Here is a 25,531-nt window from a genome sequence, read left to right as displayed (position 1 = left end):
CCACCCAGGCACCCTGGGAAAATTTTGTTTAAAATATCTAACTGAGAATGTTAGTTTGCTAAATAACTCTAGATGAATTCCTTTAATCCTATTCAAACTTGGGAAAAGTAGATTAAAATAGCACTTCTTAAATTTTATGCATAGGTGTCTTTTGCTCATTAGTTTTCAAAATATTTGCCAAGAGACATTTCCTACTGGTATCATTTCCAAAGTAATACGGGTTTCTCTAGGACATCTAATAGATAATTGAGCCACACTAAGTATGCATAATACAAAAAGATAAACTGGATAGCAGGAAAGGCTCATTTTTCTTTGTGCTATGAAAAATTTAAGGAAAACTACACTCCCTAATTTCATAGATTAAAAAAATGTAAATGTTGCATTAAATTTTAAGAAACATAACTAATGCAGTTCAGAGAGAAAATATGAGAATTTCATTCAGATCTTTCAAATATGAAATGACTAAAAATTTGGCCATTCATTGTGTGATTATAATGAATTCTATATAAGCTACGCTTTTCTAGGGTTGTAAGTTCCTAATAATTCCAAGCATAACAATTAAAAACGCCAAGATACTAACTCCTTTCTGAATGCCAAACACTCATGAAATTGTCAGAATCTGTCACGATCAGATTAGATTTTAGCTGTCTTAATTTTATAATCCACGCAGTTCTTTAAAAATCTACATTAAAGGACTCTATATGGGACACCTGGCTGGCTTAGTTGATAGAAAATACAACTCTTGATCTCAGGGTTGTGGGTTCAAGCCTAATGTTGGGAGTAGAACTTACCTAAGAAATTTAAAAAAAAGAACTCTACAAAATAATCTTAACACAAAATCTTATTACAGTCAAAAGTGCAAACTCGAAGATTCATAGAGAGCTACTCAAGGTTGAGGTTGGAAAATGTGCCGATTCTACTTTCTTCATTGTTCTTAACAAAAGTGACAAATGATGATATTGTGTCACTGACCACTGTATATAGCACAGTTCCCTGGTCCTGCTTTGGGTTGTCAGTTTTAACTTACAACAATTTAAAATAGCACATTCAATTTGAGTTGAAAAGCGATGTGTTTTTTTTAAGACTTTATTTTTAAGTAATCTCTACGCCCAATGTGGGGCTTGAACTCAGAGCTCCAAAATCAAGAGTCCCACACTACACCAACTGAGCCAGTCCAGTGCCCCAAAATGCCACACTTTTTACACTAGAAATATACTAGAAGTAGTTGACAAGTTATAAAGTTCTTACCTTTGCCCTATGTTCAACATTGGCTTTTCGGTCCAGAAGCAAACTCACGACTTCTGCCCGGCCTTGAAAACAGGCCAAAGTAAGAGCCGTGTTCCGATTGGTCTCTATTTGGGCATTAATGTCTGAACCCATATCAAGCAGCAGTTTCACTGCAGGAACGTGTCCATTCATGGCAGCCAACATCAGGGGAGAAATACCCAGTTTACTCCCAGTCCTAAAGGGAGAAATGTGCTTAGAAAATTAGGTAATATGTTGCCTATTGCGTTTTAAAAAGCATAGAGAATATAAAAGATGAAAATGATTCAGTAAAAAGAAAGGTTTCTAACACCAGTGTAAATTTTATTTGTGTAGACTACTAATTAGGAATAGGAAAATCTAACTATTTATTTATTTATAGATTAATATTATTTATTGTTTATTTATTTTGAGAGAGTGACAGCATGGGGGGAGGGCAGAGAGAGAGAGAGAGAGAGAGAGAGAGAGGGGGAGAGAGAGAGAGAGAGAGAGAGAGAGAGAGTGTGTGTGAGAGAGAAGGAGAGAGAGAATCCCAAGCAGGATCCATGCTATCAGCATAGAACCCAATGCAGGGCTCAAACTCATGAACCATGAGATCATGACCTGAGCTGAGATCAAGAGTCAGATGCTTTAACTGACTGAACCACCCAGGCACCCCGGAAAATTACACAATGTAAAAGATAACCCCTATTTAGAGGTTATAAATTTCCAAGTACACATAATGAAGTACCTTCCGAGATGACACCTCTCTAAAAATAGCCATGTTAGCATTTTGAAGTAAGCTGTGATTACTTATAAGCACATTACCGGAATAATTGTTGGTCTTGTAACTTTAATACAATCTTTACAAAAAATTTTCACTTTTAGTTAAAGTATACTTGATTTTAATACTATCTTAATTAAAAGTAGTATCTGTCCAGATATACAGAGGAAGACATTTAACCCCAATGTAGTAATGTACTAATCATGAATAATAAAATGAAGATACATACCTTGAATTAATCTCCGCCCCAGCATTAAGTAGAATCTTAATGATATTAACATATCCTCCAGATGCAGCTAGACTCAATGGTGTATAATCAGACACGTTCCTGTGTTCTTTATTTGCACCTCGAGCCAGCAGCAAGTCTACCACCTACAAAGTAAAATATAAAAAAACAAGTGTTCAACTTATAATGAAGGAAGCACAGAGAAATGGAACCTGTAACTTCCTTGCCTGAATATCTAGCATTTTAATTATGCCCTAGCTATTCAAGTATCAGCAACTGGAGAAATGGATTAAACTTCGTATCAGGAATTTGGAGCTTTGAAATCCCAATTATATTACAATAACAAGATATTACTCTCTCTTTTTTTGTTTTTAAAATGTTACTCTTCCTACTCGTCAATTGTTGAGCGACGAATTTGCATTTCATATGTGTTAGGGTTATGGTTCATTCAGCCCCCAATAAATGTAAGGATAAACAGAAATTTTTTTGCCTAAATGGCAAGAAACAGATTCTATGAAAGGTGATTCACTACTCCCATTAAACTTAGTATATGGAACATGTCAAAACACAGGCAAGTTTTATTCATGTAGCTAAATTACTTAGTATATGCATATTTAAAATATGAGCATAATGGTTACAAAGCGAAAATTAACATTAACACACCTCCTGACGTCCACCAGAACATGCTAATGAAAGTGGAGTATCCTTAGTTCGTTCAGATTGTGCTTCTATATCGCCACCTTTATCCAAAAGGATTTCAACAACTCCAACATGCCCTGCTGTTGCTGCCAGGATCAGTGGTGTGAAACCTAAAGGAGAAATAAAAATGTCAAATTTGTGTTTTTTGCTTTTTGAACCATTGTTTTCAATTTTCTATTAAAATTTTTTTTAAGTTTATTTATTTATTTGAGAGAGAGAGAGAGAGTGAGTAGGGGAGGGGCAGAGAGAGAGGGAAAGAGAGAAAATCCCAAGCAGGCTCCTGGCTGTTAGTGCGGAGCCCAATGCAGGGTTTGAACTCATGAACGGTGAGATCACGACATGAGCCAAAACCAAGAGTCGGACACTTAACCAACTGAGCCACCCAGGGGCCCCTCAGTTTTCTATTATTTTAATAGAATAAGGTCATTAAGGTAGATAATTATAGCCATTTAACAAACTGCTCTAAGCTCTCATTTGTTAGTGACAAAATTCCCAAAATACCTGATAAAAACGAAATGCTAAGTCAAACAAAACTACTAAAGTTTCTACTCATAATGAGCTCTGGATGTTATACTTTTGGATTAAGAAGAAAGGCAACCATGGGGTGTGTGGGTGGCTCAGTCGGTTGAGCGTCCGACTTCGGCTCAGGTCATGATCTCACGGTTTGTGAGTTTGAGCCCCGCGTTGGACTCTGTGCTGACAGCTAAGAGCCGGGAGCTGCTTCAGATTCTGTGTCTCCCCCTCCCTCTACCCCTCCCCCGCTTGTGCTCTGTCTCTCTCTCTCAAAAATAAATAAACATTAAAAAAAAAAAATTACAAAAAAAAAAAGGCAACCACAACTTGCTGTATTTCACTCATGATATATAGTCTTAATTTTAAAAAATTTTTGAGAATAATTTGGCTCTGTAAATGAACAAATCTGGATATTCCTAATTGAAATATGCATATCCACCTTTTAAAAATTTATTTATTTTCAGAGAGAGAGAGTGAGTGCACGCACATGCACGCGCGCACACACACGTGCAAGAGCAGGAGAGGCAGAGAGAAAGAGGGAGAGAGAGACAATCCCAAGCAGGCTTCACACTGTCAGACCAGAGTCCGATGCAGGACTCGAACCCACAAACCATGAGATCATGACCTAAGCTGAAATCAAGAGTCAGACACTTAACGGACTGAGCTGCTGCCCAGGTACCCCTGCTTCTCCATCTTTTCACTGAGATAGTTTAGGAACTACTTATTGATAATAAAAAAGTAATTGTTTTTGGGGCACCTGGGTGGCTCAGTCAGCTAAGCGTCCAACTTTGGCTCAGGTCATGTTCTCAAGGTTTGTGAGTCTGGGCCCCATATCAGGCTCGCTAATATCAGCCATGAGGCCTGCTTCAGATCTTCTTTCCCTCTCTCTCTCTCTCTCTCTCTCTGCCCCTCCCCTGCTCGCTCCCATTCTCTCTCTCAAAAATAAATATTAAAAAAATAACAATTATCTTCTAAACAGGCAGACACACACAAAAACACACACGAAAAAACTCTTAGGCTTTACTTCTGACTGACATGTCTTACCTTTTTTGTCTCTGTGCTCAATTTTAGCATCTCGTGCAATGAGTACAGACACAAGTTCTTCGTGGCCACCTGCACAAGCTAATGTCAATGCTGTGTCATGATTGCTCTCAGTCTAAAAGGAAAAAAGGTTGGTTTTTGTTTACAACGGGATTATCAATTGAAGAGCAAATAATTCTTATTTGTACAATGAATGTACAATAATTTTCTTTTCCAAAGAAAATCAGAATTTGCAAAATAAGTTTAAATAAAGCAATCTACTCACATGTGCATCAATGTCAACTGAAGGATACACAGGGGGCATAGACTGGGAAGCCACATTGCTTGGAGACTGTGAACAGGGTTCAGGTGTAAGACATTCTGTGGTCTGAGAGGAACTGTTTGAACCAGTGGGCACTCTGCTACTCACAGCTGAAAAACAATATTCACATTGCTGAATGCTACTTGAAAGAATGAAGTCATTTGTATACAGAAAAACACAAAAAACAGAAAATTTTATAGCAGGAATATAATGTAGTAGTCAAATCACAAGCTTTGGAGTCAAACGGACCTATGCTTAAATCCTAGTTCCACCACTTTCTGATTTCGGGCAAGTAATTTAACCTCGGAGAGTCTCAATTTTCCTCATATGTAAAATGAGGATGATAATAATAGTACCTGCCTTGAAATATTGTTGGAAACACCACTTGAGATGATGCAGGTAAAGTACTTATTAGCATGGTGCCCAGTATTTAGTGAATATACAACAAATGATAGCCTTTTATGCTGTCAATAGGGAAAAAGTAGTTTCCAATAAATAATAAATTTTGTATCTTAGTTTGTAAAAGGTAATTAGATAAAAACATCCTAAAGACAATACAAAAAAAGGGGGGGGGGAGAATACATTAAAATATTTCTCACATAAATAGCAGAGAATATGTTTTAAAATTCAATATTTACTTTGAAAATTTGCTAAAATGCATCAATGTCTGAAAATAAAACTATTCTTAAAATGAACATTGGAACTTTTATTAGAGATATCAGTCTGGTGTTTGAAAACTGAGTTAACTTACATTCTATCTTTATGTCTCCGCATATTGCTTATGTTTCTTAAGAGACAGTGTTAACCCCACAGAGGGAGAAATGGGACCTATTCAGAGGGATGTTATGAGTTGTCTGCTAGGTAAGGAACAAAAAACATTTAAAACACACAGTGTTTGGCACATGTTAAGTGCTCAATAAATGTAACTATCAGATATTTTATAGGACTTTCAGTACTATTGTTCACTGTATTGAAAAATATAAACATTACTACTCACTTAAGAAAATACTCAGAAAAAAACATATAACCATTAATAATATGAAAAAAAACAAAACAAAAAACAAAGCTTCAGTGATAACAATAACCTTCTCTTACCTAGACCAAAAATCAAAAACACAGGTCTCCACAGAAAATGTAATCATTTCACATGCTGGAGAATGTTTACTCTCTAGAATTTTGATATGACTGGATCCTAATCAAGGATACCATTCACAACAAAAAATGACTAAGTTTAGTATACTACTTCTTAAATAACTTGCAAACTTAAGATGTTCAGATATATTTCTACAAGAGCTGTCCCGCTCTTCTCCCCACCAATATATATAAAATTGTCTTGGCCATATGAATTTCTATAGCTTCTATCATGGTTACGAATAGGAATAATTATTATGTATTTTTGTTTCACATATAAGAATGTGCACAATGGAAACAAAGTTTAATAAAAAAAATTTTGTCATCAATGAATTAAAAGCAGATAGTATTTTGCTATACCTCCTTAAAACAGCAGATACGTTTGGAAAACAGCTCTAGAAAATAAGACACTAAAGGGTAATATGTAGCTTCTCTGTAATAATAAGCTTTTAACAGTAGTCTCATAATTATCCACATATACCTTACTAACATAACTACTTTTTTTATCATTATTAATGTTGTCTATCCATGTTACCTCCTTTTGTTATTATGAAAAACAGATACTTAAATTTTTTAAATAACTGATTAGAGCACTATGTCAGATGTGATACAAAAAAGACTTCTTCACAGAGATGGTTTTTAAAAAATACTTTTGTGCATTTACCAGCTCTATTACCAAAAATGTGTTGTTATATCAACTATCATACATTTTTGTACAATATTATCCTAGAAACATTTTTTCCTCTTTGCAATAATGACAATCAGAAACATTCCACAAAAGTGACTTTAATAGGATTAATTACATACGAAAAGTAATGAAAACTAGAAAGTAGCAAGATTTAAAAAGGTACATGTGGAATAAAGGTTTTATTAACATAAAATTACACCAGGACTATTACATTTTCATAAACCCTAAAACGTTTCCTACCTCTGAATGAAATGTCTCTGAAAATGACTAATACAGATTGCTGCCACAAAAGTCACTATACAATTCAAATTAAACTTATGCACTATCCTAAAATGGGGTGATAGAAGAACTAACTGCAATATTCTACTTAATTCTTTATGAAATTTAACATGGTTTTTTAGGCAATATGGAAGATAATAATAAACCTTACTATATAAAAATCTCAGATACTACGGGTACATAAACTATGCTGTGAGAGTTTAGAAAATTAAATTACCATAATCTGTTTTATATAATAGTAACTTTAGTAAATATATACAAATAAATAAAAGCCTATAAGTAAAATATTAACATTAGAAGAAATTATTTAAAGATATTTTATTGCAAATTCTCTCAAAAATAAGAGGATTTCCTAAGTACCTTTTTATTCTTAAGATTATACTATAAGATTACTTAAAGCAATATACTTTTGAACGAGAATTTGTTTTAAGAGAACCTATTAAGGTGCCAACAACACTAACAATGCGCTAGCCACAAAACTATATAAAACTTACATATATATAAAATCTTTATATAAAAATAAGGGAAACTGTTCATTTTTTTAGAAGTCCAAGGGAATAACAAATATCTTTAAGATAAATCCAGAACTTCAAGATGAATCAGATGCATGCATATTACACTTAAGGTTTTTAAACATGGCTGAACTGAGTTTAAATCTTGGCACCTAGTAGTAACTTAATATCCATATGTCTTAGTTTTTCAACAGAAAAACAGATGTGGGAAAACGACCTATTTTATAAGATTATTATAAATAGCCATGAGATAATGTATATAAAGCATTGAGCACAGAGCTTAGTACATGGTAAGTGCTCAATAAATGTGAATAAATTGATATTACTTGATTTTTAATTTATCTTTATATATTAATGATAAAATTTTTACTAGATGTTTCTAGAAATGCTCAATTGTCAAAGCTATTTTGAATTTTAGATTTCTAAATCTTAGTTCTATACATTTGAACTGAGAATCACTTGTCATTATGATAACTTCTAAAAGCCCAACACTTATTTTTACAAGGAAAGGACCTGAAGAACCATGCTCCCAATCAAGAGTTTACATACATTCTGTCTGGGACTATATCAAGTATGACACATATAAGACTATACACTAAAATACTAAGTCAATCAAGTCACCGTCTTACTAAACTACTTATCTAATCAACTCATTGACATAAAAATATTTTGCCATACAAGCAATAAAGAAAAAAATACTCCTATATTTAAAGAGCAAAATTTATTGCTATTATTTAATGGATATTCTCTAAAGTAAAACTGTAAGATATACAGTATTCTCTCCTTTATTAAATACAAGGGATGAGAACTAGATTTAATTTGGGTAAAATTAATTACATCTTTGGCCTGATCTATAATTATTATTAATATATTAATATAGCATGCAATCGTAGAATTAGGTATTCACCTAATCCACCCTTGTCTGATTTCTTTCACCTTCAATAAAGAAAATTAAAAGAAACCGGGACTTAATAACATTTTTTAACTTTAAGTGAGAAAGTTTGTCATACTGAAAAAGGAAACTTAATTGTTGCTATATATTTTAAAACAGATAACCTTCATAAAAATGGAAAATTTTTATATGAAGATAACTTTTGTATTTATTGGTTGACTTATATGTGAAAGCTTGTTAATAAAAGAATATCGTACAAAATGATAGGCCAACTATCACTAGACTAATGTCTAACAGAAATTAAATTTTCATAGTTTATATTAACATGTATAAATAAAAGGTGTTTCTAAACAAATATTTTGAACTTTATAAAAGACCATTTCAATTTAACAAATAGTTGAATGAAATAAAATTTCACCTCCCATACAAGAACCACCCATAAATACTACCATAAAGTTAATATCTTCAAGTTCCTTTTAGAGCTGTTTCTACATTATTAAAAAAAAAAAAAAAAGACAGGTTCTAAGTTACAACAAAGCTAGATTGAGCAGTAATGTGGGTTTCATAACTGCAAACTGAGTATGTAATTACAAACATTATAATGCTACTTATAGAATCCTAAGTCTTAAAAATTTTATTCCCATATGATTGGTTTCATTATTATTATTCATATTTGTACTTGACACTCAAATATCTGCTTATATTAGATTAGAAATTAGAACTATAAATGAACTCTTAAGAGTTTATTCATAATTTATAACAATTCTCAATACTAACGACATAAAGTTCATTTGAGTTAAGCGACTGTTGGCTGCAGGTATAAAAAACCCAAATTAAAGAATAAAGAATCTAACTTCTTAAAACCTTTCCCAGCATTTTTATTCTCTTTCTAGGAAACTTCTTCTGCACAGTGATACTAATTACGTATCAGAGGAAACTCATAGGCAGTATCACAGTTCTATAACCATTACAAGTCATATACAAGCCCAATATAATTCCTGATTTAAGTAAGCTTATTCCACATTTTTAAAGATTCAGCAAAGATTAGGAAGGCTAAAAGCTCACAAAAGAAGAAAGGAAACTGGGATAGCATAATTGGGATGGGAAGAGGGGAGGAGAATATGACAAGAGGAAACAGACAACAGTAAGGAAAAAAATGTTGCAATCAAGAGACAGAGGACTGGCCTGCCTTTGAATATCACTCCAGCTACATCTTAGTTCTTGGTCTTCATCCACTGTCAACAGCCATTCTGGCTGCATTTCTGAACTGGGCTCTCATGGAGGTGATACATTCACCAGCCATCTTTAGGAAGGTAAATGATTAATTGCACTGTTTTCCCACTGCTGCAAGGACAATGAAAGGGAAAGTAAACTTGTGCACCTCATTTCAAATCTAGTTGTAATTTTCCACACAACAATAAACAGAAACATATACTTTAAGGTTATCAGGCCTTTCTTTTTCTCTTTTCCTGTGTGTATGTGTGGTGTCTTTGTCTGTGTGCTTTCATCAGGATAGTAAATATGAAAATCCCAATCTCCAAATCATCATCCAGTTGATGATAACTTCAGGGTAATTTGAATCTTCTGACCACAGATACAAGAACATGGAATGCGTAGTTTTCTCTGAACATCCCTTTTAATTACAAATATTAAAGTGATCTAATATAATTATAAATAAAGAGAAAGCCATGTAATTTAGAATTACGATTTCCACATATGAAAATCAATAGCAGGAAAATTTAACGTATAATCTTACGTGAATATCTCTAAGGTCTACAAAGAAATTCTATTTAGAGGTCTCCTACCCAAGATACAACAAAGGGTATGTTTTTGCTTATTTGTTTAAAGCAGTCTCTACACCCATCATGGGGCTTAAACTCACAACCTGGAAAGCAAGCGTTGCATGCTCTACCAACTGAGTCACCCAGGTGCCCCCACAGGGTGGCTTCTTTCTTTTTTTTTTTTTTTTTAATTTAATTTTTTAATGATTTTTTTCCCCCACAGGGTGGTTTTGATACCAAAGTTCTAAAATAAAAGATCATGTCAATTTTATTTCTTTGCCTTTGCAAATAACGAAAAAGAAGAGGGGAAAACACACTTTTGTGCATTAGTGCTATCTGGCTTAGTTAAATTCACTTCCAAAACACCTCTAGGAATAAGTAATTTTACAAAGATAGGTCTAAAATGGAAAAGTACCAGGTTGGTGTCTTTGGAGGGTCGTGTAAAGAAGTTGAGCACACAGATTAAAGAGAAATTATTACAGATATATTTCTTAACCCACCTGCTATCAGGTCATCAAGAGTGTCGGTAAGCGTCTGGGCTGGAGTTGCAACCATTAGTCCATCTGGTTCTTGAACTAACAGCCCCTGATCATGTCCAGTAATAGCAATCTGAGGCTGTCCTATAAGCTGATGATTACCTGATACTTTCTGAAGTTCAAGAGAACTTGTCCCATTAGAACCTAAGTCACCGGAAAAGTTACACTGTGGAGATGATAAAGGCTGGACTGGGACAAAATCAATTTGTGCTGCCGATGGTGGAGACTGGTGCTCATCATCAACATCGTTATCTTTAAATAAGAGTGTGTCAACCTGAGGTAACTCTGCAAAGTGATCCTCTGGGAGACTACCATCTCCTTCCCCTTCTGGGAAGACTCCGCTATGAGAGCACTGCTGCTGTGGAGATACTGTGTCTTTCTGACCTTTGGTTTCCAAGTATTCTTTGGTAAATTGCTGCTGTGTTTTCATCTGCAACTGCCTTTCCACTTTCTGCAGTTCCTTCAGTATTTTCTTCTTCTTCTGGACTTGCTCTTCTCTGTTCTTTTTAAGTTCTTCTATCTTATCTTTGTTCAGAGGTTCACCTTGAATTAACTCCAGTGACTTAAGCTGTGCTTTTTCAATAGCACTAATTCTTTGTCCCAGTTCATTCAGCTTGCCTTCAGTCTCCTCTACTATGCACTCCAAAGGCTGGTATGGGTGAAAAGGTGGCAGTACGTCCTGATCTGCTACCTGCAGGGAACTGGACTTCTGCTTGGATGTACCTAAGCACACGAAAAATGTTTGAAAAAGTGCCATGCTAAAAAAAAAAAAAAAAATCAGCTCCCCCTCCCACACACACGGACCTCCCTCCCAAAACCCTTTTAACTAAGGCTGTAAAATGAATGTTCAAAGACTCACACCGGTGGGAGGCAGATTAAAGACTAGACTCCTCTATTTCACATAGCACACGCTGGGATGTTGCCAATTCAAAAAATGGGAATTTTTTAATTAAAAAATCGAATCTTTAGGATAGGAGGATTCTGGAAATTAAAACAGGTCCGGGAGAAAGGAAATCAAAGAGGAAAAATCTCGAAATTTTGCTTAGTAGATTGGACTTTTAAAGAATGTCAAATCTAAAATAGTATCAAAAGAGCATTGAGGATATCATCAGTATTAGCTTAACTTTTCAATTGTTTCTTCACAATATTAACTGTGCAAGTAAAGGTTACTACAGGAAACTGTAACTTATAAATCAAAGTAGTGAAAAGTATTTTTCAAGTGGCCAAAACCTTTGTCTTGTTACATTAAAATACAGCATGAAATCAGTTTTTTCAGGACCTATCCTAAAATTTTCCACTAATAAGTCTTTAGCATTTCTTTACCTGAAAACTATATTAAACTTAAGTCACAAAGGACAATTATTCTGAGTTTAAATAAACTCTTCATGTAAAAGTCTACGAGAGAAACTGAGTATTACCTAGGAGAAACCAGGCTTCTCATATAGGATTTCTCATACTGACAGTGTATGTTAAAAATGAAGTAAATGTGTGTTATTTTAAGATTTTGGATTGCACTTAAGTTACTCCCCTCATTACAAAATAATTATCAATATTAACAATCCTAACATTGGGACATAAAATGGAAAAAAATATATACAGTAACTACTCTGAGGCATACTCAAGGCTTAATTCTCCTGTTTAGGAAGAATTGGGACTATTCAGCAATAGAAAGGAACAAACTACTGATACATTCCATAAGGGGGATGAACCTTGAAAACATTACACTAAGTGAAAGGAGACAGTCACAAAAGATCACATATTATGCAATTCCATTTATATCAAATCTATAAAGAAAAAGGCAAATCTATAGAGACAGAAAGAAAAGTAGTGGTTGCTTGGGGTTATAGTAGTGAGAAGGAAGATCAATTACAAACTGGCATGAAAGGTCTCAGAATGATAGAGATTAAAACTAGATGGTGGTGATGGTTACAAAATTCTGTAAATTTACTAAAACTCGCTGCACTATACACTTAAAACGAAGGACCTTTAACGTATGTAAATTAAACAACAATAGAGCCGCTTTTAAAAAAGATCTGGGTAAAAAATAGTTTACTATTTTGAATTGCAGTCAACATATGAATAATATAAATAACTTAAGGTTTTTAAAAATAAGATCATCCAATGTATTCACAATGATTCTTAAGTCCAAAGGAAAAAGTCATCACCCATTTGATGTTAAAATACTCTGAATTACAAGAGGGTAATGAAACCACTAGGGAAAAAAATTAGAGCGTCAACTGTTTTTTGGTTTTTTTCTTCTAGAGTCGGAGATCTCAAAACTGCATATACCTCAAGCATCTTCAACATGTTATTAATGAAAAAGTCTAACAGTTTCCCCCTAGATATTGACTTTAACAGGGTCAGGATACCACAGTTTTGAAATTATGGCAATCATTTTAAGAGAATTATTCTTTGAAAGCAACCCTCATCAAAATGTATTGCCCATATTTAATTTTATCTGAACTAAGAGATGGGTAAAGACTTTAATCTTCCTGAGCAAAAGCTGTTATATTTGTGAGATAATTTAATAACTACTATAAGATCTTACAGGAATTCATGGTTTGGTTTATCTGTTCCAAGTACCTAATAACAATCAACAGGTAAGAAAAAGGAGATTTACTGCCACAAACAGCAATGTAGACATCTGCTAGTCCAGCAAAGAAATTTTCAGTCGTGTAATAAATGCAATAACATCAGCAATTTAGTAGCTCTGCAAAGAATGAATGTTCCTTTAAATGCTCATTAATTTTATTTACAACACGCTAGTATACTTACTAACAGGAATACGCCCTCTCTTTTTTTTTTTTTCAAGTTTATTCATTTATTATTGAGACAGAGACAGTTCAAATGGGGGAGGGGCAGAGAGAGAGAGAGAGAGAGAGAGAGAGAGAGAGAGAGAGATTCCCAAGCAGGCTCTGTGCTGTCAGCACAGAGCCCAACGCTGGGCTTGAATTCATGAAACTATGAGATCATGACCTGAGCCAAAACTGAGAGTCAGACACTTAACGGACTGAGCCACCCAGGCATCCCAAGCCCTATCTTGTTAACAATTTAACGGACTGAGCCACCCAGGCACCCCAAGCCCTATCTTGTTAACAAATAAAATCCAAGAAGTTTAGAGTACAAGATTACTAAAAGTAACTTATGTAACTGAATATAAAGACTATAAGCTGAGGACATATGTAGCAGGAAGAACACGATGGTAGAAAATAATGGACAAAAAACAGTTCTTCCAAAAATAGCCAGTGGCTGAGTATCTGTAATCATGGAGTTAGTGGGATTGCATAGCTACACATTAGAGCACTAATTCAAGCTATAAATCAAGAATAAAACAAGGTGGTGAAGCACAAATAATGTCACCTAATTATTCCTAGAAGTTAAAGCAACACCTTCTGTGTTTGGGAAAAGAAGAGAATGTGACAAGCATCCTTCTAGCAACAAAAATTTTAGTAGGTAGGAAGGCAGTTGTGTAAGATGCCAGAAAATAAGAGTTCCATCTCTTTAAAACATCTCCCACTGTCACGTACAAATTAAATCTATTCACTGGCAGCAGTGAGAGACATCATAAAGTACTATTTAGGAATATAGGTAAACCAACATCTAACTCTTTGGTCTGGTGTTTATCCTACTTCCTCAGCTTTCCCTTTTGTACCATCAATAAAACTAAGAGTTTGTAATAAGAAACCATAATACAGAGACGGTTTCAAACATAGCCTTTCTTTTATGCACAGTAAGGGAATGAGGTAGACATATATTTGACAAAAATTTAGTTTAGTACTGAAATGAGCTTAATTCCATCAGTTATTTTCATGTATAAAATAGTATAGTGTGCAATAAAAAATAATGGCCAAAGGGAAAATTATAGGACATACAGATGGGTCTGGATTTGGTTTCATATTTCCTTACTTGATTTTGTCTAAGGACATTTAAGCGCTGTTCCACAATTCCCTTGCTTTCTTACATTACTACACAGCATCTTACTAGAATGAAATAGCACTCCCAACTGGGTCTTAAATGGAAAAAAAGGTTGATGAAATACAGTTGAAAATAACACAATACATCAAGTGTAGTAGAGTATATATTATCTAATGGAATTTATATTTGGGTAAACAGATGTATATTGTGTTCTGAGTTTCAATATAAAATATTTCCTGTTATGGTCACAGTCAAAATGTGTCAAAAATGAAAGCCACTGGCTTAGAAAAGACTTATTTTGCCTTTATGCTTAAATTTCTATCTCAGAATTTCCCAAAGTAACAGGGCATGCTATACAGCTTTAATACAGTAAGGATAACCAAGCATGCCCAAAGACAGAGCATCTGTGTAACATCCTAAAAGATTAGTTCAACTTTCTGCCTTTTACTGTAAACAGCTATATGTTAAAAGATTAAATTCAGGCATATGTAAATCCATATAAGCATGATTACATGGAAATCTGCTAAACTAGAGAACATTAGGAGTAAAATTTCCAGAGGAACACTCAATTTCATTCACTGTACATATAGTTTCTATACGATTTTACTGATTTGATATAAAAATAAGAACTTCTCATGTTACCTACTCTAATAAACAATTCTGGGATATAAAGCAGCATGTTAATTTCTTAGTGTATGTTCAAATTTTTTTCGATCTTGTCCGAACCACTCTAGAATACTACTTCTTAATTTTTTACACATCCTCTTTAATTACAATGTCTCTCTTCTTAAAAAAATTCTTAATAATTTTCTTTTGTCTTCAGAATAATCTAAATTCTTAGCCTGGCACCATTAATTTATTCAACAAATATATGAGCATCTAGTATAAGCAAGGCATAGTGAGCCATACAAAGATGAGCAACATAAACCCTGCCCTTGAGGAGCTTACAGTCTAAAAGGGGAGATAAAGATGTACAAATCCAAATGTAAGAATTAAGTCAAGGGTTGGAAGGCATGGAAATGGGAAGGGGGTGTATAATATGGGAACCCTTATGCATTACTATGCATTACTAGTGGGAGTGTAAACTTCTATAGCCATCCCGGAGAGCAAATTTGTGGCACTTTGTCACATAAACATTATGCATTCCTCAGACAGGTAATTCTGCTCCTGATTATATCCCAAAGAAATTCTCACACAGACCCACAAGGGGACTGTACCATGACTTTCATCACAGCATTGTCTGTGGTGGTGGGGAATGAGAGGCTATTTGGTATACCCATCACTGGAAAAGGAGAAGTAAAACAAGAAAAATATACAGGGTGAAGCACTGTGTTGCCAGTAGAAATAATCTAGAGGTGGATACACATCGATAGATCTTTAAAACAGTGCTGAGTGAGAAAAGTAAAAACCAAAACACGACCTATAGCACAATACCAGTCATGTAAATCAAAAATACACACAAAGTAGTAAACATTTTATAAGAACAAAAGAACTCACATCAAACACAGTAGAGTCATTTCCTACAAGGGAAGTAAGGGAATGGGAAGACGGAGAAAAGAGAATAAATAAAACAAAAGAGGATCCATGACAATAAAGCAGCAGGAATGGAGTATGATTAACTCAACCTTCTTTCTATACTTTGAAGTCCAAGGGGAGGGGAAGAGGCAGGAGTGACCAGAGTCTGAAGGAAGATCCCATGAAGTGTTGTTGGACTCCAGAGAAAAGCAATTACTCCTCAAGAGGGCCTGAGGTACACACAAAGATGTGTTTTGTTTATCCTGACATCATTTTAGTGTTTTGCAACAAATTAGTTCTAAGATGTACAACCTGCAGAAGATAATTATGAGTCCTATCTTTTAGAATTCCTGGAGAACCAGTTACAACAAATAAGTTGGATGCAAGAGTGGCTTTAAGTAACAAATTTATTTACAAAACTGATTTGGAAGGGCAAAAGGTTGATATTATTTACATATCCTTTCCCAACTGAACGTTCAAAACTATAGTTAGTAAAGCTAAATAATGCTAGAAAACGGAGCATACCACTATCACCTGGTTTCACATTTTGTTTATAGAGGTGATCTTGAGGCCTCTGTCAGATACCACCTAGAATGCTGATTCCTTTGAAAACCGACCATGGATAAGTGAGATTAGTTGCCTAAAAAAGGAGAATATGGGTCAAGATGGATGGAGCCTAGGCAAACGAAGTACATGGATCATGAAAGAAAAGAATATCTGAGTAGGATATATAAAAATACCTGGGTAAGCCTTTTTTTTTTTTAATGTTTATTTTGAGAGACAGAGAAAGAAAGAGACAGAGACAGAGCATGAGGGGGGAAGGAACAGAGAGAGGGGGAAGCACAGAATCCTAAGCAGGCTCCAGGTTCTGAGCTGTCAGCACAGAGCCTGACGCAGGGCTCAAACTCATGAACTGTGAGATCTTGACCTGAGCAGAAGTTGGACACTTAACTCACTGAGTCACCCAGGTGCCCCAAAATACCTGGTTAAGTTTTAAGGGCATGATATGTTCTAGAAGGATACAGATATGAATAATAAAAAGATTTCAGACATAAGTGAAATGTTCTAAGAACTTAAAAAATGATTGCTAGGAAAGGAAGAGAGTCCTAAAGAGTAAGAACTCTTCCTCCATCCCTAATCAAACATGCAACACAGAGATAGTCTAAGGACTTAGAAGAAACAAAAACACGAGCATTGAACAGAGATTTCACCACTCAAAGAAATTTCTTTAGAGAAATAACAGAGTTTTGAGGAGAAAAAGACACTTTGAGGAGAAAAAAGTAATAATATTTCTTCCATAATTTAAGATAACGTTTTCCTATCTATCTGGATACTTCAGTATGTACGTTTACAACACCAACTAATTTTTCCTAATTCATAGTGATATAATACTCTACGATGCACATGATTTATATTAAAATAACATCTTAATACAGTGGATTATCACAGTTGGCTCTACGTAAAGAACTACTAGGTTGGCAACGCCACTGGCAGCTGACAACATCAAGTACCCAAGGGTCTAAATACAAGTGTTAATTTTTTCCTTCTCTAATAATTTAGTAAAATGAAAGATCATTAAAAAATTAGTTCATTTTTATGTTATTCAGTAAGTAATAAAACATCAGAGTGAAGAAAATAAGTAGATACTCAGTAAAGAAGGTCTTTCAGTAATTAAAAAATATGATTACTCACTTGAGCATCAACTTAAAGAAACCTTACCCAAACGTTTCTGTTGCCTTACATATTAAACCTGAATTTAAAATGTTTTACTTCTTCTCTGTTGACACTTTATGTCCTTCCTAGCTTATTTCTTGATTCTTTTGTGCCTCTGTGTTATTAATGTATTTTTTAATCATTTCTTATTTAGTACTGAATTTCTTTAGCCAAAGTTACTATAGTCTTCTACAATGTATAGCCAAACAAAAAATTATAAAAACAGAGACATTTAGGTTTAAGTATTTTACTAAAGGCTGTCAGTCAGTTAGGATACTCAGATTCCTTAACAAGTACATGCTTAATTTGTTTTTTATTTGTTAAGATTAAAAAAAGCAGTCTTAAAAAAAAATAGCAGTCTTATTTTTTGAAGAGTTTGAATAGCTAAGTGTCCAATAGAAAACTCCACAACTACCTTAAGTCAGAGAGATTGCAGATATTTGCTCTCTGAAATTAATAGTTTAGAAATGAACGAATCCTTGATCATGGCCCTCAATACTCTAAATTACTAAAATTGACATAATTTAAAAGTAGCTTCTGTTTGCTGCTATAATAGTCACCTCTAACCAACTTTTCTCAAATCATAGTATTAGAGGTACTAACATATACTTACACACTTCACTGTAATTTCAAAAATCTAAAGATTGGTTATTATATATTGAATGAAATACGCTCATAAATTTGTTTTTACATAGTTTTTAATACCTTACATATTACCTACTTTATTTCAGAGATATGACAACTACACGATTATCAAGTGAAGGTACTTTCTATCTACAAGTGAAGACAGCAGGAAAATATGAGAGCTCATAAACTTAAGTCCTTTAAATAATATATGCTCCTTCTTAATATTCACTTGGATATCATTTATATACTTTTTGATAGTTATTTGTCCAGGTTCACATGACAGATGTAAGCCCACCATATTCAGCATTACATGAAAGAAACTACATATAATTCTTAAACTTCTAACTCCCAGAGTTGAAAAGTGCTACTAAGACTTAACTAGACAGCAAACATACATTTTCATTCCTCATATTTTACTGTTGTTCAACAAAAGAATTGTCAAATGCAAAATGAATGCCTGATAAATTTTTGCTACTGTAATATAATCAACAGCCTGATATGCTTTTAAAGTATTTTCACCTGTGCAAGATGAAAACTCCAACTAGCAGTATGTTAGCAAGAAAATTAGAAATCATTTTTCTTAGTATTTATGTTCTTTCATTTATAAATAATCTGTAAGGCTACTAGCATTTGTCAGAAATCCCTAATTCAATTAATCCTGGGTACACAGTTACGGTGTACCATTAAAGTACTTTTGTGAATTCATTAATTAGGTGATGAAATACCCATTTTAAGGAAAATAATTCAATAACTAACCTTTTTGTACTCCTAAAAGGGCAGGAGAGTTCTCCTGTGACGTTCTATCAGGTTCCTGGGGAGGTACAACCATGGCAAGTGTATGCATTGGTACACGTGGAACCTAAAAAATTAACTCAGAAAAAATACCATCTCAGACCAAAGAATAAAAAGGAGGCCCTTAAATGAAATGGAAATTTAGATTTTATTTATATGCCACCAAATTCATTTTTTTGTTTCTTAAAAAAAAAAAAAAAAAAAAAAAAAAGCAAGCCTCACCAAAGAATAATTTCGAGAATAGTGAATAGTGAATTGGACAAGCTCCGGCAATCTATAAGCCGTGAATGATTTAAGCTAAAGAGAATTAGTATTACTCTCTTGTTAGAGAGAAAGACTTGTTGGGGCCTTGTTGGTTCTGATTATAGTTAAGAGTACAAGTCACATATTAACTGGCCAATTTACCCTTGTTCAAATTCTGTATGGGTCAAAAAAAAGAAAAGCCAACATAGTCGCCAAATTGTGGTATTTTAGCAGTTCTCAGGGTAACATTGTGGAAAAAAACTTAAGATTTCACTGAACTTTGTATACTTAGTATACTCTACAGTCTCTCCATATTTTTAGGTAGGCTTATAAATTACTTTAATGAATTTCTGATGCATATATCCTAGTTAACTATACCCTGGTTGACAAAAGTAGCTATCTCCACAATAATTAATACTGTATTGGGAGGTACTCAGGAAGAAGTTATCTCTTGATTCAAGATTATGCTTAAGGTATTTATTAAAAACAACCCTACAGTATGATGACAACTTGGAAAATTTGTATTTATATTTGGTATTAAGTGTTTTGTAAAAAGGATTTTTTTTTCAGTAAGATAATAAGAAATTTTCATGTACTTTTGAAGAAAATAAACCTTAAAGATTTGGGATCATGTTTATCTCAATAAGTAATAGAAAAGAGAAACAAATCCATTTTGCTTAAAACTAATTTTATTTTGGGGTGCCTGGGTGACTCAATCAGTTGAGTGTCCAGCTCTTGATTTTGGCTCAGGTCATGTTACCAGGGTTATGGGATCAAGCCTCACATCAGGTTCCTTACTGGCATGAAACCTGCCTAAGATTCTCTCTCTCCATCTGTCCCTCTCCCCAGCTCACATTCTTTTTCTAAAATAAAAAAAAAAAAAATTGTTCTAAACCTAATTTTATTTATTTATTTATTTATTTAATTTTTAAGTTTATTTATTTAAGTAATCTCTATACCCAACGTGGGGCTTGAACTAACGACCCTGAGATCAAGAGTTGTGTGCTCTTCTGACTAAGCCAGCCAGGCACCCCTAAAAGTAATTTTAAACAAAAACTCCCAATTGATTTGAAGACCCTATATTTATAAATCAACTCTTTTACTTTACCTGAGATTGATCTTGAGAAGGTGAGGTGAGCTGAGACACATCTGTAGTAGGAACTGACAGAACATTGTTCGGATAATCCAACAGATAAGAAACAACATTTGTATGGCCACCTTTTGCAGCTTCAATGAGCATTGTAGAGCCATCCTGAGAAAAATTGATGCTATTAATTAATTATCTGCAAATTTCTGCTTATGACTGCTATAGACATTTAGTTTCTTGGCAACCTGCCTACAACCAACATTCATTTATAAACAGTAATGAATATTAAGCACTGAGATGAGGCAAGCATAGTTTCATTCTTTTTTAATAAAAACTATTTATTTACTTATTTTTAAGTAGAATACCTTGAGTCGATGAGTAGGGTCAGCTCCATGAGCCAACAGTAGCTCAACAACTGCCAGATGACCTCCTGCACAAGCCAGTGACACTACCGTATGGTCATTATTGGCTGTAGCCCTATTCACATTGGCACCTTCAAAGAAACATCAACAGCAAAATTAGAGAAAGCTGGAATCAAGTCAAGTTTGCAGATAATAATATCACTTTAGAGTTTTTTTGAAGTATGACATAAATTAAAAAAAAAAGCAAACAAATCCTAAGTGTACAGTTGAAAAATTTTTACAAAGTGAACACGCCTGTGTAACCAGCACCCAGATAAAGAAACAGAACGCTATCCACATACCAGAAGTCCCACACCTTGTGCACTCTTTCAGTCACTACCCACCCTTCCAATGGTACTACTATCCTGACTGCCAAACTGGTATTAGTTTTTGAACTTTATATGAATGAAATCATACAGTGTACTCTTTTGTGTCTGGCTTCTTTTGCCCAATTTAATTAATTTTCTTTTTTTTTTAACATTTATTTATTTTTGAGACAGAGAGAGACAGAGCACGAACGGGGGAGGGGCAGAGAGAGAGGGAGACACAGAATCGGAAGCAGGCTCCAGGCTCCGAGCCATCAGCCCAGAGCCCGACGCGGGGCTCGAACTCACGGACCGTGAGATCGTGACCTGAGCTGAAGTCGGATGCTCAACCGACTGAGCCACCCAGGCGCCCCTGCCCAATTTAATATTTGTGAGATTCGTCCACAATGTTGCACGTAGCTGTAGTTGGTTTATTCAATATCACTTTTAAAATGGAAAATCTAGAAGACTAAGATTAATAAATATATACAGGTTAATGAAAGCCTCAAATAATATTATGTCACTCTCAAAATGTTTCAAAGACACTTTTTACCTACTTCTAGAACGTGGCAATATAGCCAGGTCTCAAAGTAGAGAAAACAGATTATTTAAAAATAATATTTAAGAGACATATAATTCTTCATATTGTATAATTTAATAGTCAGAAGGACCTGGATATGGAGAGAAGACAATATCCAAAAATGTTATCTGAAAGGCTATTTAGTAAGTTGTTCAGAAGCGCTGTTCAACACGACCTGAAGAAAGTCTAAATGCAAAATCTTTTCTTAGACACAGAATCTGAAGCGGGCTCCAGGCTCTGAGCTGTCAGCACAGAGCCTGACACGGGGCTCGGACTCACGAACTGTGAGATCATGACCTGAGCCAAAGTCGGACACTTAACCGACTGAGCCACTCAGGCGCCCCACTGCTAGAATTAATTTATTTAATTTTCAGAAATATCCAGTTGAACCTAATCCTAACTCACATAAAAGTACCTTTTGGGAAGGGCAAGACACACCAATAAACATTCTTACATTAGCAACGTGAAATTAGTTTTAAGGTTGTTAATAATAATAAATTTAGATGGGAGGATTGGTTAGCAGCTACTATAGCCTAGAAAGGCTATAATCAATGTGTTCTTCCTCCTGACAAGGCTAATTACATGCTTAGCAGAGTTGTCACAGGGTATGATTAGATAACTTCCTCAGTAAAGGCGCATGCGAGAATTCCAAAGGTTACCCATTTGTTTATTATTACTTCAGTATGTTTGAGGTAAATTGCTTTTACAGACTATGTTATAACATTGCATAAAGATATGCTTTATTTGATAACAAAAATGTGACATTAAGAAAATAAACCTAGGGGAGCCTGGGTGGCTCAGTCAGTTAAGCAACTGACTTCAGCTCAGGTCATGCTCTTGAAGTTCACGAGTTCCAGCCCCACATTGGGCTCTGTGCTAACAGCTCAGACCGTGAAGCCTGCTTCGGATTCTGTGTCTCCCTTTCTGCCCCTCCCCAGCTCGTGCTCTATCTCTCTTTCTCTCTTTCTCAGAAGTAAATAAACATTAAAAACATTTTTTTTTAAATAAAAAGAAAAGATGGGGCGCCTGGGTGGCTCAGTCAGTTAAGCATCCGACTTCGGCTCAGGTCATGATCTCACGGTTTATGGGTTCGAGCCCTGCATCGGGCTGTGTGCTGACAGCTCAGAGACTGAAGCCTGCTTTGGATTCTGTGTCTCCCTCTCTCTCTGCCCATCTCCCGCTTGTGCTCTGTCTCTTTCTGTCTCTCAAAAGTAAATAAATGTAAAAAAAAATTTTTTTTAATAAATAAAAAGAAAACAAACCTAGTTGTATCCAATTAAAGAAGAAAAGTATATTTAAAATGATAAAATTTTATACTGCTTTCTAAATAACACAAAATGTCCCAAGTTTTGCTGGAATGTAGATATCAAATTTTTATTTTTATCTAAAATTTTTATTTCACAAAACATAACATCACCTGAGCAGACCTTCCTTGAATTTTAGCATCCTACCCCAGGATCTTTCATCAGATGCCAGAGTACCTCTAACACTATACACAGAGTTAGGCTGAACCAAATGAAATGGCTGATATTACCATTTTTGATATATAAAACGACAGTTTTATATGGTTCAACCTAACATGGCTTTAGCAGTGTTTCACTTTTTCATAATAAACAGTCTTGAACTACCTTTTCACTCATCATTTGAACTTCTTTGCTTGAATATATTTTAATAATATAATCTCTAGAGGAATATAAAATTAATAAATAACAGCCTTGCATACTTGGTTAATTCAAGTGTATGGTAAACAATAGTAGTGGCCTTTCTTCCACCCCTCCCCACCCAACCTTCCAGCAAAACTTCCTTATCATTAAGTGTTGAACAATACTCTACTAAATATAGCTGGATATTTTATATTTGGCTTTTCCAACTTTTGGGAGCAATAATATGCTACTTGGTTGATGAACTTCAAACTCAAATTTAATAAAGAAAAATCCCAATAAGTACCTCATGAACGCTACACTTACTAAATAAAAAACAGCAAGAAAAGGTGATAATACGAGGTTCCTGCTTGGCTCAGTCGGTTAAGCGTCCGGCTCTTGATTTCGGCTCAGGTCATGATCTCACAGTTGTGGGTTCAAGCCCCGCACCAGGCTCTGCACTGACAGCGCGGAGCTTGCTTGGGTTTCTCCCTCTCTCCCTCTCTCTCTCTGCCCCTCCCCACTTGTGCACTCTCTCTCTCAAAAAATAAACTTAAAAAAGTATTTTCTAACAAGACTAGAATACAATGCTTGTACTGTAGGAAAAATCGCTTTCACATAAATAAAAATAAATAAATAAACAAACAAACAGTTAAGGATTTTTTTTCCCAGAAATCACAGCTTCTTACAAATGATGACTTATATTTTCCTTACCTTTGCTAATAAGAAACTGCACAGTGCACAAATGACCAGCTCTTGCAGCTTTCATCAAAGGTGTTCTTCCACCTTCAGATTCATGTTCCTATTAAAGAAACAAAAAATAATCCATCAGTGCCAATTCATTAACCATCTATTTTAAACACTTAGTACAAATGACATGATAAATAAGAGATTTAATACTTACTCAATGTAGCCACTTATACTACCCATTTCAATTCCTACAAAATGTAGGATTAATTTCAGTCCACACCAGATGGTGTAACTTTTTTAAGGGCAAGTTCAATTTTGCATACTGAACAGCATTTAAAGATAATACTTATGTTCAGTTTGATCCTCAAAGAGAAATAGCTGCATTTTTCTAAGCATAAGGCTAAAAAGATGTTTTCCTAACTATTCATATGAATTATGAAAAAGCAACCTTAGTCATACAGGTGAGCAGGAAGATTGTGATCCTAAGAGATTAGAAACCAATAAGAACTCTATCAAAGGGCAGAAACCAGTCCCTAAAGTAAAACACTATGGTATTTCAAGAAAAAAGGGAAAAGAAAAATATACCAATGAGCAGACATTTTTTTAGAAATTAAATATGTAAGTAGTGAAAGGCAAAAACAACAGTTTTATAATAGCAGAAAGATTGCTGTTCCTTTTAGGAAGTTTGCCAGCAAGAGAAGTGAACGATAAAACAGCTTCCAACCATCCAAATATCAAATGCCACTAAAAGGAGCTTGCTTATATTATGTAGTAAGTAGTCCTGTTGGAAGAACTGTAAACTCTTACTATATTCATCTCAGTATGAAAATGTAGCTGATAAACTGCTTCCATGAAAAGTTCACTCACCTATCCCCTCTTTCATTATCTATGCAAGCATTAACTTCTGTTGTTCTGGTCCTCTTTTGCTACTAAGAAAAACTTGATAAAGAACAGTAATTAACTCAAGCTTTACTTCAGCTCTATTCTAGTTAACTCAGAATCCTTTAGCTACCACACAGTCAACTTAAAAATAGTGTGCTCTGGAGCGCCTTAGGTGGTTCAATCGGTTAAACATCCAATCCAATTCTTGATTTCAGCGCAGGTCATGATCTCACACTTGTGAGATGAAGCCCCTCTTCGGGCGCTGTGCTGAGCATGGAGCCAGCTTGGGATTCTCTCTACCTCTGTCTCTGCCCCTCCCCTACTCGCATGTGCACACATGCTCTCTCTTTCAAAATAAATGAACCAAAAAACTTAGTGTGCTTTGCCAATAGGATGCAATTTAGTCAGTTTATATAACTATACCTAATCTACAACATGGGCAAACTAACAACGAGAAATAAGTAGATTGTCAACCTAATGGAAACTTCAAACTGGTCTGCAGTGATGGAAATTACA

At 34.7% G+C, this 25,531-nt stretch overlaps 1 protein-coding gene across 4 annotated transcripts in view; it reads right to left on the bottom strand.

Moving 5' to 3' along the window:
• The window catches only part of ANKHD1 (ankyrin repeat and KH domain containing 1), a 131,134-nt gene that overhangs the window by 22,535 nt on the left and 83,068 nt on the right, over positions 1-25,531 (bottom strand). For all 4 annotated transcript variants that reach the window (XM_053221918.1, XM_027076536.2, XM_027076537.2 and 1 more), the window contains 10 exons: positions 24,158-24,245; positions 20,883-21,010; positions 20,539-20,682; positions 19,152-19,254; positions 10,590-11,348; positions 4,771-4,916; positions 4,509-4,620; positions 2,916-3,061; positions 2,256-2,398; positions 1,249-1,462 (listed from right to left, as the gene is read on the bottom strand). In XM_053221918.1, the coding sequence (XP_053077893.1) occupies positions 1,249-1,462; positions 2,256-2,398; positions 2,916-3,061; positions 4,509-4,620; positions 4,771-4,916; positions 10,590-11,348; positions 19,152-19,254; positions 20,539-20,682; positions 20,883-21,010; positions 24,158-24,245 (1,983 nt within the window). The remainder of the gene's footprint in view (positions 1-1,248; positions 1,463-2,255; positions 2,399-2,915; positions 3,062-4,508; positions 4,621-4,770; positions 4,917-10,589; positions 11,349-19,151; positions 19,255-20,538; positions 20,683-20,882; positions 21,011-24,157; positions 24,246-25,531) is intronic.

This window comes from Acinonyx jubatus, chromosome A1 (assembly GCF_027475565.1).
Source record: "Acinonyx jubatus isolate Ajub_Pintada_27869175 chromosome A1, VMU_Ajub_asm_v1.0, whole genome shotgun sequence".
NCBI classification, from domain to species: domain Eukaryota; kingdom Metazoa; phylum Chordata; class Mammalia; order Carnivora; family Felidae; genus Acinonyx; species Acinonyx jubatus.
Note: the sequence above shows the minus strand (reverse complement) of the source record. Positions and strands in the feature narration are given on the sequence as shown.